Genomic DNA, 16,013 nt, shown 5'->3' with positions numbered 1-16,013 from the left:
TGTAAATACCAGCCACAACAGGTGCTGCCACGGATTTAAAAGCATGTAGTATACAGTAACATGCAGCACCACTCTTTACATCCTTCCCCCCCCTCCAAAGAGACTATGTTGGGATACTTATTTACAGAACTGGGTAAGGTTACTGGAGCAATTTTAAGATAAGCCAGAGGTGGGGTTCAAACCTGCGATCTGGGGGCCCAAAGGCAGCAGCACTGCCCCACTACACTTGCATTTATTCATTTAGCAGACACTTTCTCCAAGTGATGTACATGATCTTAGCAAAAATACAATTTGTGCATTACATTAGGAGAAAGAGAGACATGGTTGCAGACTTGTGATTCTTAAGTAAACCTAGTTTGTTACCTTCCACTTGATACCAGTACTGATTCAGCAATAACATTCAGCAAAATTACCTGTGATACTGGGCCACAGACGCTCAAATATGCGGAAGCAAACTACAGAAGTACTCACTGTTTAACGAAGTAATTGACGCAAAGAATGTATTCGACCACGAGGTGGTGTAGAGATGAAAATTGCATCTGTAATTATGATTTACCTCGCCTTATGGCTCAAGATTTCACCTGCTACTAAAACCAACAGTTTCAACCAGAAGTGTGCAATAAAACATAAAATGAGCCGCAGGAATTCTTATTTCGAGCGACGGCAGTTGTGAAAAGCGCTTGAGGTGCTGAAAGCAGAGGAGGCGTCGAGCTGCGCCCGCTCAGTCTGACGAAGACCGCCGGAGAGCTCCGGACATGATGACGGTGCCGCCGGACAGAAGACGAACACAGAAGGTCACAGCGACCGCAGCGAAGCGCACCGGACCGGCTCCGAGGGACGAGGGACCAGGGGACAGCCGAGCCGCTTCACCCAGTGCCGGGTTAGTCTACCTGCGTCTCACACTCTGTCCTAGAAATTAGAATCAATGAAGACGCGAAGAGATGGGTCATATTTTTTATTATTGCACTGCAGTGTTTCCCGAGAGACGAGACGAGAGGAAGGCAAGGTTCTCCGGGGGGGAGCGCTGAAGGGTTTGTGGCGTAAAATAGGACTGTAAACCGTACCGACCGACCGAAGATGAGAGTGTAAACAATCGATGTGCTGAGGACAGATATGCGCGCAGACATCCGTGCAGGACTGCGAAGTGTGTGCGTCTCCGCCTGCGTTCATTCAGTACGTGTGTGTGTTTTTTAACTGCGTACACGTTTTAGGCCGTGCTGGGGGGATGGGGGCGGTTTTGGACCACAGAATGAAAAGTCATCCGCTGCGTTTTCGTTGAGTCCACTTTGGTTTGGATGCTGCTGTTCGTTTTACACCTCCTTTTTTTTCTTTTTGCTCCGTCTCTCGTGTGTGTGATGCGCGTGCATTGCGGGGATCATGTGTTGTGCTTTTATTTTGCTGTGTGTATAAGACGTCCAAAATATATCAAAAAAGTGATGCCGGTGGACTTGTAATATTTATCTAGTAAATATTTCTGCCGTTTCAAGCGATCACATTACTGATCGTCTGCTTTTTGCTGAATCGGCTCTTTTAAGAAACATTACATGCAGCACATGATGATACAATATGCAGCCTGTCAGTGATCACTCTGTTTCGTTGTGCTGCCCCAGATCTTCATCCTTCTTGCCACGATCAGCATGTGTCACTGTGTCTCCTCCTGTGCTCTTCAGGCACCTTGCTGACACACCGCCATGATGATGGAGTGTCTGCATTTTCTCGTGGAACCAGCCAAGAGCTTCACCGTCCGCATGAAGGTACGGTTCTTGTACTCTTGTTTACTCGCCCTTTGTTTTCTTTATCAATGGGTTGTGTCCTTCTTCCCTCACTCTGGTTGTTTTCCTCTTTTTACCGTTTCTTTTTCCACTGAACTGTCTCCCCCCCCAACCCCCGTCTTTGTAAGGAGTCCCGCAACAAGGCTAAGGATGAGAGACAGGAACCTCTGGTGGACAGTCAGGTGTTCATCATGGAGTTGGCTAAAGACCTCCACCGAGTTTGCCAGGTACATGTTGGGTTGGTGTCAGTCGATGCTCACCTTGGAGTGTAGACACCTTTCTGCAACCATTACTGTTATAGTTCCAAAATATTCTTTTTCATCTCCTCTGGGCCCCATGCAGAAAGGAGATGTGCTGGAGCACATCTGGACCTGCGAGGATGTTTGGTCCCCCAGCGCATGCCGAGCCTTCATCCTAGAGTGGGCCTTGGTGCTGGAAAACAAGGTGCTATATGACAGAGTGGTTAATAATCTCCCTTGCCTTTTAATCCTCATAATGGCAGACTGAGTACTCTTGCTTGGTTTGTGATACCTTCTGACCTCCTCTCTGTCATGCAAGTATAACACTGTCATTTTGCTCCACACCAGTCCATTAGTGCAGTTTCAAACAGAAATTTGAGACTGTGTACCAGTGCCCTCTACCATAAAATAATGTCTGTCACAATACTTAAACTCCCATTAACCTGGGCTGTCCTACATATGCCAGTCAGAGTGCTCCACCATGATTTCATCACCTCTCTTGTCAAACAGACAGCTGGTTTAAGTCATCCAGTACACTCCAAATGAAAACTAAATTACTCCAATCATTCTCCTGTGCCAGTACTGTCTTCAAGTAGTTCAAACTATTGAAATTGCATTTATTGAATCCTGCCATGACAGACATCTAAGCTACAATGGAGCAGAAGGAACCTAATGTAAACTGCGTAGAGGTCTGCAGGCATGTTTCTGGCCCACAGGAAACACCCCTGCAGACAGGTGACTGGGCGGAGAGGCATGGTCAGAGTGGGCAGTTGTCTCAATCGCTGGAGACGGCGAGCGAGCAAGATGAGAACGCTGCAAAGCAGGTCATCCAGGCTTGGACCAGGAAGCTGAAGGCTCAGCCTGAGGTGAGAGGAGTGGATTGGCCAAAGCAAAGAGGAGGGGAGGCCTTGTATGTTTTACTCCTCATCTGCATCTCACTTGTGGCTAATTGGTTCTTGTTTTTTGGATTTGTAGCTCAGCTGCAGGAAAAAAAAAAAACTGCTTAATTGTTAAGTATTAAGTGTCTGTTAAAGCATACAGCCCCTTACAAACTCCAAGGAATGATGTTGTTTATTTGTTTGGTTACCATGGCAACTTATAATCATACTAACATATATATATATGATATATTATGTTCTTCTGTCTATTTCCCTCAAGCAACCTTGGTGTATGTGTGTGTCTGGGTTTTATTTGAGAGACACCAATCCATTTTCTCTCTTTGAATTTCTTCTGGTTAAGGTGCTTTACATAAGAAACCATTTGTATTTTTAAACAATTTGTTGTCTTTTTAAGAAGTCAGGTGTACTGGTATCAGCCACTCTCTCCTGTCCCCCTCAAGGACAGTCTATGGCCAGGGGAGTCTGTTGTGGCAATGCTGGTCGACATAGAGACCAGCTGGAAGAAGGGCCGGATAGTCACCTTGCTGACGGCAATGGAGCTTGTCATGTGGTCTTTGCTGACCAAAGGCTTGGACAAGGTGACTTGCTTTTGCAAAGTCTGAGTCACAGTGGTCTTCAGATTTTTTGCCAAGACAATCACACTTATTTATTTTTCTACAGGAAGCCATTCCCCAAAAGTGGCTTGTCAAGAAGCAAAAGATTCACAACATTGGTGTGTCTAAAGGTTTATTAAAATTAATACACAGTGAATATTTAAAAATATTTTCAAATGATTCCGTGTTGTTTGCTTTTTTTCAGATGCCGTTCGGTATATTCCACAGACAGGTAGTTAATTTAGATTTTCTTCAGTTTTTCAGTGAGCAGAAAGGTGTAATTTTTGAATTTCTAAATGTGAACCTTGAGTATACGATGATGTTGTTTTTTAAAACAACTTTTTTATTCCTTTTGCAGTATGGAATTGGATACATGAAGCTGCAGGTACTTATGCATATTTTTTTTTTATTTTCTTGTATAAATACAAGGAGACTTTTTAACAAACCCCACTGGGCAAGGACATTAACATACAGTAGTTGCAGTTTATGGTTTGGATTCATTTGTCTCCATCACTTTGTCTTCATTTGTCATTATCGTCGGCCCACTAGTTGACGTGACCCTGGACACAGAGACTGCCAACCCTGATCTGGTACTGTCCCCTGATGAGAGGAAGATGCGCTGTGGCTTTGAGAGGAAGGATGTGCCCAACCATCACCAGCGTTTTGATGGCTGGTGGTGTGCAGTGGGCACAGAGGGCTTCACCTCTGGCCGGCACTACTGGGAGGTGGAAGTGGGCGAGAGAGACTGGAGGTTGGGTGTGGCCAAAGCCTGGGCTCTCCGCAAGGGCTTCAAGTCCCTGAACACGGGCTCAGGCTACCTGTCCCTGCGGCTGGAGAGAGGGTCTGAGATGAAGGCGCTCACTGTGCCCTTCACCGCTCTGCCAGCTAGCCTCATTCCTCGAAGGGTGGGTGTCTACCTTGACTACGAGGAAGGCCAGCTGTCCTTCTACAATGCGGAGACCCAATCTCATATTTACACATACAATGAAGCATTCACTGAGGAGCTGTACCCGCTGTTTGGTACGGTGGAGATTGTGAACGACCTTGTGATCAGATCAGCAGGAGCCCAAGATCCCGGTTGTTGCCTTGGCCTCTGTGTCTGGGGTTGAAAGATGACCCCCCAACCAATAAGTAGCAGTCAGAATCAGTATAATTACGGCATGTTCTCAGATTACTGCAGTAAAAGCTGCTACGCTTTGCAATAACTGTCAGCCATTTTGTCCACCCTCCTGCTTGGGTACAGATGTTAGTGTTTAAAGCTCACACTGTGTAGTTTCACAGATTTAAAAAATATAACCTTGTTCTTGTGAACAGCTTTAATCCTGCAATAACAATGCACTTTATGTGAAAAATAAAAGCACGGTAAAACTTTTTTTCCCATTTTTTTCTTCGTCTAGTTACTCAGTGGAATTTCCTAAACACTTTACAGGGCTTCTTGAAAGTACATAAGCGTCGAGTGTACAGCAGCTCTCTAAATTTTCTATTTCACACACTAAACTTTTGAACTTTAGGGGTCGTCTGTTGTGTTTTGCACGTGATTCTAACTTTTTTTGTAACGTATACATTAACTTCTTAAAACACTTACGCGATTAAACATGATTAAGCACTAGTACATACGTGATTTAAGTATTTATATCACTACACTGGAGCTTCACATACTTTCAAACACAGCTGAATGTGCTGAATATATTTGCCTGGGGACAAAATCTAATGTTTCCTTCGTCCACCAACATAGTATGGTATACAACTACGTTTTTTTTTTTTCTTTTAAGAGAACCTTGAAAACAGTTAATATAAGGCTTGTTTAGGTAAACCTGAAACACACATTACAGTGGTAAATAATGTAAGTTAGATGGTCTTTCAGTGTAAATAATTCAAAGGAAAAATAGGGATTTCGTCACACAAATAATTAAATCATAACTACTGTCAGAAATGCTCAAGCTTGTTGTTTTAATTTCAAATGAGAGTCAGAGTAAAACGCCAGACGGAGCTGCACACGCCACTGACTCAGTGCCAGCCTGGACACCACGATAAACACCTCGCACTACTACTGCTGCGTGCTTATTTTACTCATCGTTAAAACATGTTGGATGCTTTTTTCACATAGAGTGACTGGGATGTGAAACAATCAACCAAGTGTTGGTGTGAAATGGCACGTAAATGAAACGCGGTGCCCATTTCTAGTATTTGCGGCTCAGGAGCTTTGCCTGCTGCTCCGTTCCGCTCCGCTCGCGCTCTCTGTGATGTCATTCAAACGCGCCCGAGCTTTGATGATGTATAACGACAGAGTTTGCTGCTGAGTCCTGGGAGTCCCGAAGCAGACAGCGATGACTTCAATACATGGAGCATTAAAAACCCACTTCGGGTTTGACAGGTTCCGATCTCAGCAGCAGGAGGACGCCGTTAAAGCGATTGTGAAAGGTAATAAGAAGGGAGTAAACTTCTCTTTTCCGAAGGTGATCCTCCTGTCACACTTGTTCAGTTGGAAGCTGTGGGTGGGAAGTGATCGCAGTTTCTTTGTACAGTATTTTTACTTATTCGACATTTCTGACGTCACACCGGGAGCCTTGGCCTGTGTGTGACTGACGCAGATCCATCGCACAGTGTGTGTGTGTGTGTGTGTGTACATGCGCGTGCACACTGTACTGGACTCATAACCAGGAATTTGTGTGTAAAATGCCTTTAAAAAAAAAAAAACTCAGCTTACAACAATGATTATCATGGTTTTGAAATATTGATGACGTGTAAATGAAACTCACGTCAAGTTGAATCTCACTAACTTTTTTTCATTTAGTATTTGTATTGCAATGAATGTCAGGTGTTGAACAAATGATTTTTTTTTTTTTTGATTTATGAGCTTTCAGTAATTTAAAAACATTGGTACACATACATATAGACACACAGGTGATATACTGTATGTACCGTCTATGCACACTGTAAATAATACATATATGTATGTTGTGTGTAATCCTATACACATGATACACACACACTCTGCCACACTATACATATGGGGTGTGTATTTTTATACCATTGCAGTGTGTGATGTTGTATTTCTGATGGCAGGTGACCAGGATGTGTTTGTGTGCATGCCCACGGGTGCAGGGAAGTCTCTGTGCTACCAGCTACCTGCCTTACTGGCTTCTGGCATCACCCTGGTCATATCACCACTTATTGCCCTTATTCAGGTTGGACAATGTAAACATACTGCTGTCCCTGGACAAACTGTTAGGAGCTGCATGCTGTATTTATAACAGATTTCAGAGAGAATGGGTCGAGCAAGCATTTGAAACTATGTCTTCTTTCTGAAACGATATGATATTTGTAGTTTTCTTACATGGAAATTGACTCTTTGTATTGTGAATAACCCAGAACTTGAATTATCCCGCAGTGAACATGTTTACTTCTTTTCACATGACTGTAGAGTTGTTTTTTTTATTTTTTTTTTCCCCCCCACTTTTGAAACTATTTTTATGGTTCAAGGTTTTTTGAGAGGAATGCATGTAAGGTAGTAATACTGTCTAATACAAAATGTCAGTCTGTTTACGGTGCCCCCGCTTTCCCCTTCCCGTGACAGGACCAGGTGGAGCAGCTGCGGTCCCGGAACATTCCAGCCTGCTCAATTAACTCCAAGCTGCCACCCCGCGAGCGTGGCCTCATCCTGGCAGACCTCCAGTGCGAGAGCCCCCGACTAAAGCTGCTGTATGTAACTCCAGAGATGCTGAGCTCAGCCTCCTTCCAGCCATGCCTGTCAGGACTGAGCTCTCGTGGCCTAGTGTCCTATCTGGCAGTCGATGAGGCACACTGTGTGTCACAGTGGGGCCATGACTTCCGGCCAGACTACCTGAAACTGGGTGAACTGCGAGGGCTTCTGTCTGGAGTGCCCTGCCTGGCGCTTACTGCAACGGCACCTGCCAGGGTGCGGGAGGACATCTGCCGCGCACTGCGTCTCCGCTCCCCGCTTTCTTTTTCCACTCCTGTCTTCCGCAGCAACCTGCACTATGACATCATCTACAGGGAGTTGGTGCCAGACCAGTATGGACATCTGCACACTTTCATTGTGAAAGCTTTGGGTGGAAGCTCTGCGGAGAAGGTGTGTATGCACTCTCGTGATTGTATATTACAGAGTGTCTGTGTCTGAAAGCAAGGTATTGTATGTGAAAAATATTTGAGGATGTAAGCAGAGGATCAGCCAAAGAATCAATCTGAGGGTGGTTCTTGGAACTAAACTTTCTACCTTTCTCCTAAAGCTGAAAGTGGGGAAATTAGATAACTAACATTTCCAAATACCAGCGAAGTATCTCATATTAGCTTGTGCTTTTGGGAGTTCGGCCAACAAAATAATACTTGTGAAGCTGTCAGCATTAGTTGGGTCAGTCTCCTTCATTGTGTCTTTGGCTGTTTTGTCATATTTTCTCTGTCTGTTTTTCTTATTTTCAAGGGCTGTGGGATCATTTACTGTCGCACCAGACACAGCTGTGAAGAGGTGGCTCACCAGCTGACGTTGCTTGGAGTCCTAGCCAAGCCTTACCATGCAGGTGAATCCGCTGCTGCAGTACACTGGGCAACAGGGAGTGTAGTGGTTAAGGAACTGGACTTTTGACTGAAAGTCTGTCCACGTGAGTTCCACAAAGAGGTCTTAGTTGTTTGTTGCAAGGATTTGACTAAGGCTTATAACTGGTTTGTTCTGAGACAGGTCTGAAGGCAGCTGATCGTACAGATGCTCAGAATGATTGGATGCAGGGGAAGGTGCCTGTTATTGTGGCCACCATCAGCTTTGGTATGGGTGTGGACAAAGCCAATGTCAGGTGAGACAAATAAAATCATTAAAAGGCTTCTGAGCTGCAGGTCTGACTAGAAAGCTGGACTAAAACAGAAGCTGATTAGAGTTCAGAAAATGTTTCCTGCTGTGGAGCTGCTGGGGAATGGTGGTTAAGAACTGGATTTGTGAAAATTAGTTTGGTGGTGGTGGTAGTAGTAGTCATAATTATTAAATGTTGATAATAGTGATGGCAGGTTTTTGTTCGATAGATTTGTTGTGCACTGGAACTTGGCCAAATCCCTGGCGAGTTACTACCAGGAGTCAGGCCGTGCTGGACGCGATGGGCTCCCCTCCTTGTGCCGGGTTTACTATTCTGTCCAAGATCAGAACCAAATCAGGTTCTTGATCCAGAAGGAAGTGGCCCGTACTCAGGTGAGAGGCAGTGTTTCTGTTACATTACTTGAGCAGTTAAAGAATTTAGAGAAGCTATGAGATGACAGGAAAAAACATACCAAAGCTTTAAATTATAAATGATGACTGGAATTATATTGTTTACAATCCCTTTGGTTGCCTCTTTGTCTCCCCAGGAGAAGCGTGGCTCAGAGAAGGAGCACGATAAGGTTGCCATGGTAGACTTTGAGGCTATGGTGGCTTTCTGTGAACAGGAAGGGTGAGAGTCCAGGTCCACATAGAGCCACTAACTGCTGGGTTGTGTGTCGCCCCTGGTACTCTAGAACATTTCTGCTTTTATATGTACCTCTGTAACCCAGCACAGTCTGACCTGCGATTTGGTTGTCCTCCAGATGTCGACATGCCACCATTTCCAAGTACTTTGGGGACCAGAAGCCTAACTGTGCCGGCGCCTGCGATTTCTGCCGCGATCCAAAGGCAGTTCGGGCCCAGCTAGAAGCTGCAAATCGCTTGAGCACTACAACAGGACCAGCACAGAGCAAGGAGCCCAGGGGCCCTTTTGGGTTTGACGCTGAGTTGTATGCTGGGGGAAGGAAGGGCTATGGCTTTGAGCGGTGAGTCAGGCTTGAGGGTTCATGAGTTTGTTTGAGGGAATTGGGGTGTTTCTTTTGTCAAGAGGTTCACATTATGACCAAAAGGCTGCAGGTTCAATGTCTAGCAGTTTTTTACTTGTGTCAGCTGCGCCAATGTGCGTTGTGCCTCACGTGAGTGTTTAACCTTTTAACTGTAAGTATTCTTGTCTTGTCCTGATGTGTTCACTTATGTTTTATAATACTAATGTCATGTCTATCTACTTTCCATTTACTTTTATAATTATCATCATGTTTAAATCTTCAATTCACCTTGCTTTATAACTTGTCTGCTGATACCATAGTATCCCACTGCCATCCCAGTCCCCGTGTTCATTGTGACCTTGGTTTTTCCCTTTCGTTCCCAGGTACGATGAGGAATGGGAGGGAAAAGTGGAGGACGACTCAGAAAAGCGGAATAAGGAGTTTGGGGAGTTTTTCAAAAAGCAAATGAACTTGCGCAAGGTGAGCCATGCTGAATAATTTAAATGACACCTGCCTTCTGCTTGAGCTACGAAAACAGACATGTTGGTCTCTGAGAATACATCAAATTGAGTATGAGTCCTGCACAGTTGTGGAACATCAGTGTTACTCATGAATGTGTTCCCCCGGGATTAATTAGTGCATTTTTATTTCCCATATATTTGTCGTGTTCTTTTCTTATTTCCCATCTATGTTTCTCTTATTGCAGGGTGCCAGCGCACCAAAAGAGAAGTTTGTTCTACCAGGTGAGTTGTGTGCATGAACACTGCAGCGCTACTGTGCCGTGTACCCTTGTATGAACTTTATTCTCCTTTGTCCTTATGAAAAGGATGTTAGGTTCATTTTCATTGGCGATAACTGCAGAGCCTGTATCCTGAAGGACAGATTTTGTGCTTTATATAGCTCATTTGCGTTTATGGGATTTCATAGTCATCAACATTGCAGCGTTTCTGTGCTGCTTGATAAATTTAATAATTGTAATAATTCTTTTCCTTTTGTTAATTTTCAGCAGTATTGTTCCTCGGAAACAGTGATATTAAGAAGCGGAAAAACAGGAAGTGCATTAATAATGATGACCGATCTCATTGACCAGGCTAAAGTAAATGAAGGAAATATCATGCCCATTGTATCTCTCTGTTGGCAGATGCTGACTGTCCTATCTTGGAGGCTAGAAGTCAGCGAATCCCCAAGCTAACGGTCAAGGTGATCAAACTTTGCCTCTGTTGTGTCTTATACTTTTTTTTTTTTAACACTTTTTTGCATAACTGAACTTTACATTACATAACTGGTGATGATGAGAAAAACAACATTATGAATACTGCATTTTGGGGGGGTTTGTCAATGTCAGTATTTTTTCCACTGGAAGTGAGACAAGTGCTTTTAGCTCACATATGTTTGGATGCAACGATGGATAAAATGTTTCTCTGGATTTCAGGCTCGAGAGCACTGCTTTTCCCTCTTGGAAAGTGCCTTGAAAAGCCACCAGGGAGGTGCAGCAGATACAGCCAGGTGCTTTCACAAAGTGATAGAATGACAACAAGCAGTATTTTCTCATGTTGTACAACTTGTGGCACTTTCTCTTTTTTTACCATCTCTGTCCCCTTCTCTTCTTAGTTCTGATGTGCAATCGTTGGCTTTGGACATTGAGCACGAGATCTTCAGAGCCAGCAAGTCTGCAAACTTGTACAAGGCAGCTGTGCTGAAAAGGGTGGATTGATCAGTTTGTCTGTGTATTACAAGTGTGCAGCCAGACTTCATTCCCTCTGAATTCCAGGCATTTATGACAGTTATGCTTTATGTACACTTGTGAAGCCCAAGTGTGTCATTCCTCAACTTTTCCAGGTATCAGAGATGAAAAAGGCTGAGATTGGGGATGAGTCAAGCCCTGAAAAGGTGGTGAAGGGGGGCAACCTCAGTGACAGTGGAGGGGAGCTATCCCAATCTCATGCCAGTGATGACACATCCTCTGTCCCATCCTCCTCAGCTGACGAGCCTATGGGTTTTACACTAGCCTCTCAGCTGTACTCGGTAGGACAATTATTTTTACTTATCTTTTCTCCGGATAAAGTCTTCATCCACATGAATCTGTGTTTAATCTAAATTTTAAGAAAAATACAGCTGAACTTTTTTCAAAACAATGGAGACTGAGGTCTGGAAGTATTCAGGGACCAGTGATGGAGCGGAAGTGGAGGTGGTTGGGGATGTATATGTACCTGGAAGTACACTTGGACAACAGCATGGAGAAGTCTAGCAACACAGAGGTTCTGGACAGCAATGGCCAGAGGTCCGCTTTTATCGGGTCTTTTGGAATACACATATTATTGTTTCGGCTGTTTTAAAGGTCTGCTGTAGTGGGTGCAATCCTCTGTGCAGTTTTATGCAATGGCATGTCTAGCTGATGCCATAAATATTACCCGGATAGAAATTACTGTCTCAGTCCTGGATTTAGGCTGGACTGTGGAAATGGTGCAGGGAGGGACTGTTAACAAAGCCCTAATTATAGGAACTGACTGTCACCTTCTGCATGCCTTCCTGCCTGAACAGAAGAACATTTTCTGCAACAAGCTGGTTCAGTGGTGTGTTCCAAAGAGTGCCACCTGAAGTCATTCCTGCCATCAGCCATTAGGCGCTATAATGAGTCCTCTGGCTGTTGTGGTAGAACTAAACACTTACTGTCGGAGTGGAGCTGGACTGTCTATATTATTTAATTATTTATATGTATAGCAATGCTGTCTGTTTGAGCACTGCTATAGTTTTCTTAATGTGATTTCTGTTTACTACAGTGTATTTTGACAATCCTTTGTTGCAAGTATGCTGCTGTAGCCTCATGCAGTGCCCTTGGGGATTAATAAGGTATCTATCTTTCTATCTCACAATTGTCTGTTTCCCTCTCTGCACAGATGAAGCGCAAACGAGTTGGGGTGGGTCTTCGTGGTTCCTCCAACCCCTTGCAGGTAGCTATTAAACTTCTAGGATCTGGCCAGGGTGAATCTGCACCTGGGAGAAGTCAAAGAGCCAACGAAAAAGAAACTAAGGAGAGCTCCCAAGCCCTAGAAATGGACTTCTCTTTTGGCTCTGATGGATCTGCAAGTGAGGGGGAGAAACAGACAAAGCTGGAAACGAGGCAGCCAAAGACAAACCCTGTAGCGATGTCCTCCCCAACCAAGGCTGGGGCTTCTGCTTCTCTGAGCAGCCCCACCAAGAAAACTGGCAAAGCCCCAAGCAGAAAGCAAGTCAAGCTGGCTGAGGCAGCTCGCCACTCCCTCTCTATCTCGCACTACTTTCAGAAGAAACCAGAAGGTAGGAAGGAGAACCAGGAAATTGAGAAGGCTCCTAACAGACAGATTGCAACCCCTTCACCAAAATCTGTTGCTGTGGGTAGTGTCTCTACTACTGAGGATGCTCTCGGCACAGAAGGGCCCCTGTCAGAGGCAGAAAAAACCACCAGGCATCTAGGGTAGGGTTATCTCATTTTGTCATCCTTCAGTACAGGGATCCAAACAGCCCATTAATTTGCACTTCAGATTTCTGTGCTACCATTTTTCTGTTTAATTCTCTGTTTACAGTGAAGATGAGTCTGTAGGAGAAGCCTTGGATAAGGAGTCAGTACAGAAGGTGCAGTAAGTTTAATAATTGACAAAATTACATGAAGAAATCATTAATGTAGGATGATTATTAGTGACACTTGTAAGGTTGATGACAGTGTGATAACAATAACCAAAAACAGCATTATGAGATTCTCACCTTTTTTTTTTTTTTTTTTGGGTCATGATAGCCATTTGAGGATAAATACTGCACAGAGGGTGAGCATCCGCCAGAGGCCAAACGTTGCCGAAAGCAGCGGGACAGCATGAAGCGAGTGACCTTTGACCCTGGGATGCAGGAAAGCAGGCAAAGTAAAGTGAGCTCAGGGGTACTAAAAGCCCCCCAGAATCCAGTGTCTCTGAAGGAGGTGGCTGACATCGTGGTTCGCTGCCTGGATCCACTGTATGCTCAGGGCAAGTTTGCCAACAAGGTAAGATGGAAGCCGTGATCTTTGTTTCGTAACCACAAAGTTGTTCATGTGCTCATTACTTAATTTATTTAGTAGACTCATAAATGCTGATGGTATATAAGTAATCTATGAGTTATAGAAGTATTTATAAAAGTATATTAAACCAGGTCATCAGCACAAAGAAGCTCCATAGATACACAGGACTCTGTAGTAATACAATTTATCATAACATCTTGTATTACCTCACTTCGTCGTCAAAAAAAAGGAGACAGGTACTTGTTAATGTTTACTCTCGTTATAGCCTTTATATTAGATTGCAATATCAATGGCATAGGCAGCAAAGCTGAGAATCTGTACTCATCTCATGTTGCAGTCAGTCAAATTATGAATTTTCAAAGATACATGAATAATTCAGGTATTTTTTTTCCCAGAAAATTATAGATATTCAGTTTGTAGTGAGGCAAATGCCACCTGTGTTTGAGTCGCACAGACTTTATTGCGTTATCATATGAAGTTATTACAGAACTTAACCCATTAATAAATCTGGGGATGTCAGCATTAAACTTTTATGGATTGTGATTTGGGTATTAAACTGATTTTGGACTTAACAAGTATGAACAAAGTTACAGTGATGAAAGTAAATCTAAATGTTAGTAGCAATGAACAAAGTTAGTTAACAGACTTCTTGTTCCAGCTTTGTTCATGAGTTGAGGATATGCAATATATGGTCTGTAATTTTGTAATATCTAAGGATATGAATGTACCAGCATTTTCTCACTTACAGGACTTGTTCAAGTCATTTGCCCGCTTCCTGTCTCACCTGCTGGCAAAAAGAAGGAATTGTGGGAGGAGCCAAGGTTGGTTTTTCTGAGGGGCTATGATCAGCTATGTTTTGATAAATACAGTGCAGTTACTGATACACACTGACCAAATCAATAAGAAATGTAATTAAGTCTAGGTTTACATTTATTCACTTAGCAGATACTTTTCTCCAAAGCAACTTACAATGGATACTATGTAGTGTTACTAGCCCACACATCTTATTCACCAAGGTGACTTACACTGCTAGATACACTACTTACACTGGGTCATTCATCCATACATCAGTGGAACACACTCTCTATGTCACTCACACACTATGGGGGAACCTGAACAGCATCTTTGGACTGTGGGAGGAAGGCCACGCAGACGCGGGGAGAACATGCAAACTCCACACAGACTGAGCGGGGATCGAACCCACATTCTCTCACCCCACCCTGGTGCTGTGAGACAGAGCGCTACTCGCTGTGCCACTGTGCCACCCGTTGGGTTACCGTAATTAACCCAGCATATGTCCTACGTCAAGGACTATCTGTATTGAGTGCGGCCTTATGATTTGCTGTCTGGATAAGCATGTATTAATGAGCTGTTCTACCTAATAAAGTAGCCAGTGAATGTTGTAAATTTCAATTTTTCTATAATTTAAGAGTATAGTATTTCAAAGGTCCTAGTTAAAGTCATGTGTGGGGCAATAAGCCTTCGATAAGTTGACAAGTAAAATGCAGGTGGAAATGATCCTGTCAGTGTGCTGTGTGTTTCTGAGTATGACCTCTACAGAACACTTGTTCACCAGGTGTATTTTTTTTTTTTTCCCCCCCCACGTTCAGTGAAAGCCGAAGCTGGACGCATAATCGAGAAGTTCTTCAGTAAAGTCCAACTCTGCAAGAGTGAGTCTGACTGGCTACCTCTGAGTAGGTCCACCTGCATCAACAGTGAGAGCAGTTTGGAAACAGGACAGAACCAAAGTCACGGGCCACATCCCTTCTAGCTCCTCTCATCCAACATCAAATTCCTGAATTTTCCCCATATTCCTGAATCCAGAATGCTGTTTCCTTGTCACAAGTTCTTGCTGCTCTGCCCCCTTCCTTTCTTACTCCTAAAACTGAAGGACAGCCCTTATATAGACTTTAGCAAACAAGAGGTAGTCAGAAGTGGGGCAGATACAGCTTCTGGCACTGATGCTATGTCCACAGGAGTTCTAATGCAATGCGACAGTGTGCATAAATTTACAGAAGCAGGTTTCACTGCATGGAGCTGCAAGTTCCTACAGAAGGGAAGTCGATGTGCTCAGATGGCCCCTTCTTTCTAGTTGCTAACAGCGGTGGGCTTTCTGTGCATCTCAACTGGATTCAAATGCAAATAGTATACATGAAATGGGGTGTCATTCAGCTAGCTGGGCATGAAGAATTTCTCTGACTTTGTTTTTTATATTTTATTTTCTTTAGATGAATTAGTTTTTTTTCTTTTTCTCAGGGAAGTTACATTTTTGTTACAACTACAGTATATGAAAAATATAGGCTCTTAATTTTGTTTTATTAGCTCACTTTTTGTGTTTAAAAGTATAGTAACGTAGATGCATTGCCATACTGCTGCATTGGTATTATCAGGGAGAGCTGCTGTGTTTATGTGAACATTAATGCTGCTGGATGGCCTTTTCTCCAACCCAAAGAGTATTAGGCTGTTGTAATACAATGGTTACAGGGAACATTGATTAAAAAGTGGTTTGATATACATGCTGTTTCTTAATTATAAAAAAGTAAGAACCAGTTGTCTAATAAAAATGACACTTGAATGCATCCTCTGTTCTACATTGTAGTTTGCTGACAATATAAAATTAGCTGTGTCCTACTATGACCCCCTCATCCCTGAAGCCGAAGAAGGGATGTATAACTCTCGTTTCCATGGAGACCACT

The 16,013-nt window shown here is 43.6% G+C and overlaps 2 protein-coding genes across 5 annotated transcripts; both read left to right on the top strand.

The window, feature by feature from the left end:
* The first annotated feature begins 509 nt into the window (after positions 1-509).
* LOC108936828 (butyrophilin subfamily 1 member A1) lies at positions 510-4,861 on the top strand. Of its 3 annotated transcripts, XM_029253945.1 has the most exons (11): positions 510-880; positions 973-1,173; positions 1,671-1,754; positions 1,901-1,999; positions 2,115-2,216; positions 2,728-2,877; positions 3,351-3,488; positions 3,571-3,622; positions 3,709-3,735; positions 3,862-3,888; positions 4,053-4,861. In XM_029253945.1, exons 3-11 carry the CDS (start codon positions 1,692-1,694, stop codon positions 4,610-4,612), a joined length of 1,218 nt encoding a protein of 405 aa, XP_029109778.1. In that variant the 5' UTR covers positions 510-880; positions 973-1,173; positions 1,671-1,691; the 3' UTR covers positions 4,613-4,861. The 3 variants fall into 3 exon arrangements, with proteins under 3 accessions (XP_029109778.1, XP_018611944.2, XP_018611964.2); XM_018756428.2 differs by lacking the exon at positions 973-1,173 and having other exon boundaries at positions 511-880; XM_018756448.2 differs by lacking the exons at positions 510-880; positions 973-1,173 and adding an exon at positions 1,282-1,303.
* An 803-nt stretch (positions 4,862-5,664) lies between these two features.
* Positions 5,665-15,993, top strand: recql5 (RecQ helicase-like 5). 2 transcript variants are annotated; one of them, XM_018756968.2, is made up of 20 exons: positions 5,665-5,924; positions 6,570-6,691; positions 7,081-7,596; positions 7,945-8,041; positions 8,200-8,311; positions 8,535-8,697; positions 8,853-8,935; positions 9,069-9,290; positions 9,674-9,770; positions 9,997-10,033; positions 10,432-10,490; positions 10,723-10,796; positions 10,902-10,995; positions 11,130-11,315; positions 12,188-12,744; positions 12,854-12,902; positions 13,063-13,302; positions 14,066-14,138; positions 14,928-14,987; positions 15,917-15,993. In XM_018756968.2, exons 1-20 carry the CDS (start codon positions 5,831-5,833, stop codon positions 15,922-15,924), a joined length of 2,943 nt encoding a protein of 980 aa, XP_018612484.2. In that variant the 5' UTR covers positions 5,665-5,830; the 3' UTR covers positions 15,925-15,993. The 2 variants fall into 2 exon arrangements, with proteins under 2 accessions (XP_018612484.2, XP_018612476.2); XM_018756960.2 differs by lacking the exon at positions 15,917-15,993 and having other exon boundaries at positions 5,666-5,924; positions 14,928-15,910.
* Positions 15,994-16,013: the final 20 nt, after the last annotated feature.

Source organism: Scleropages formosus, chromosome 8 (assembly GCF_900964775.1).
Source record: "Scleropages formosus chromosome 8, fSclFor1.1, whole genome shotgun sequence".
NCBI lineage: Eukaryota > Metazoa > Chordata > Actinopteri > Osteoglossiformes > Osteoglossidae > Scleropages > Scleropages formosus.
The sequence above is the reverse complement of the archived record's forward strand: the minus strand, read 5'-3'. Positions and strand labels throughout refer to the sequence as shown.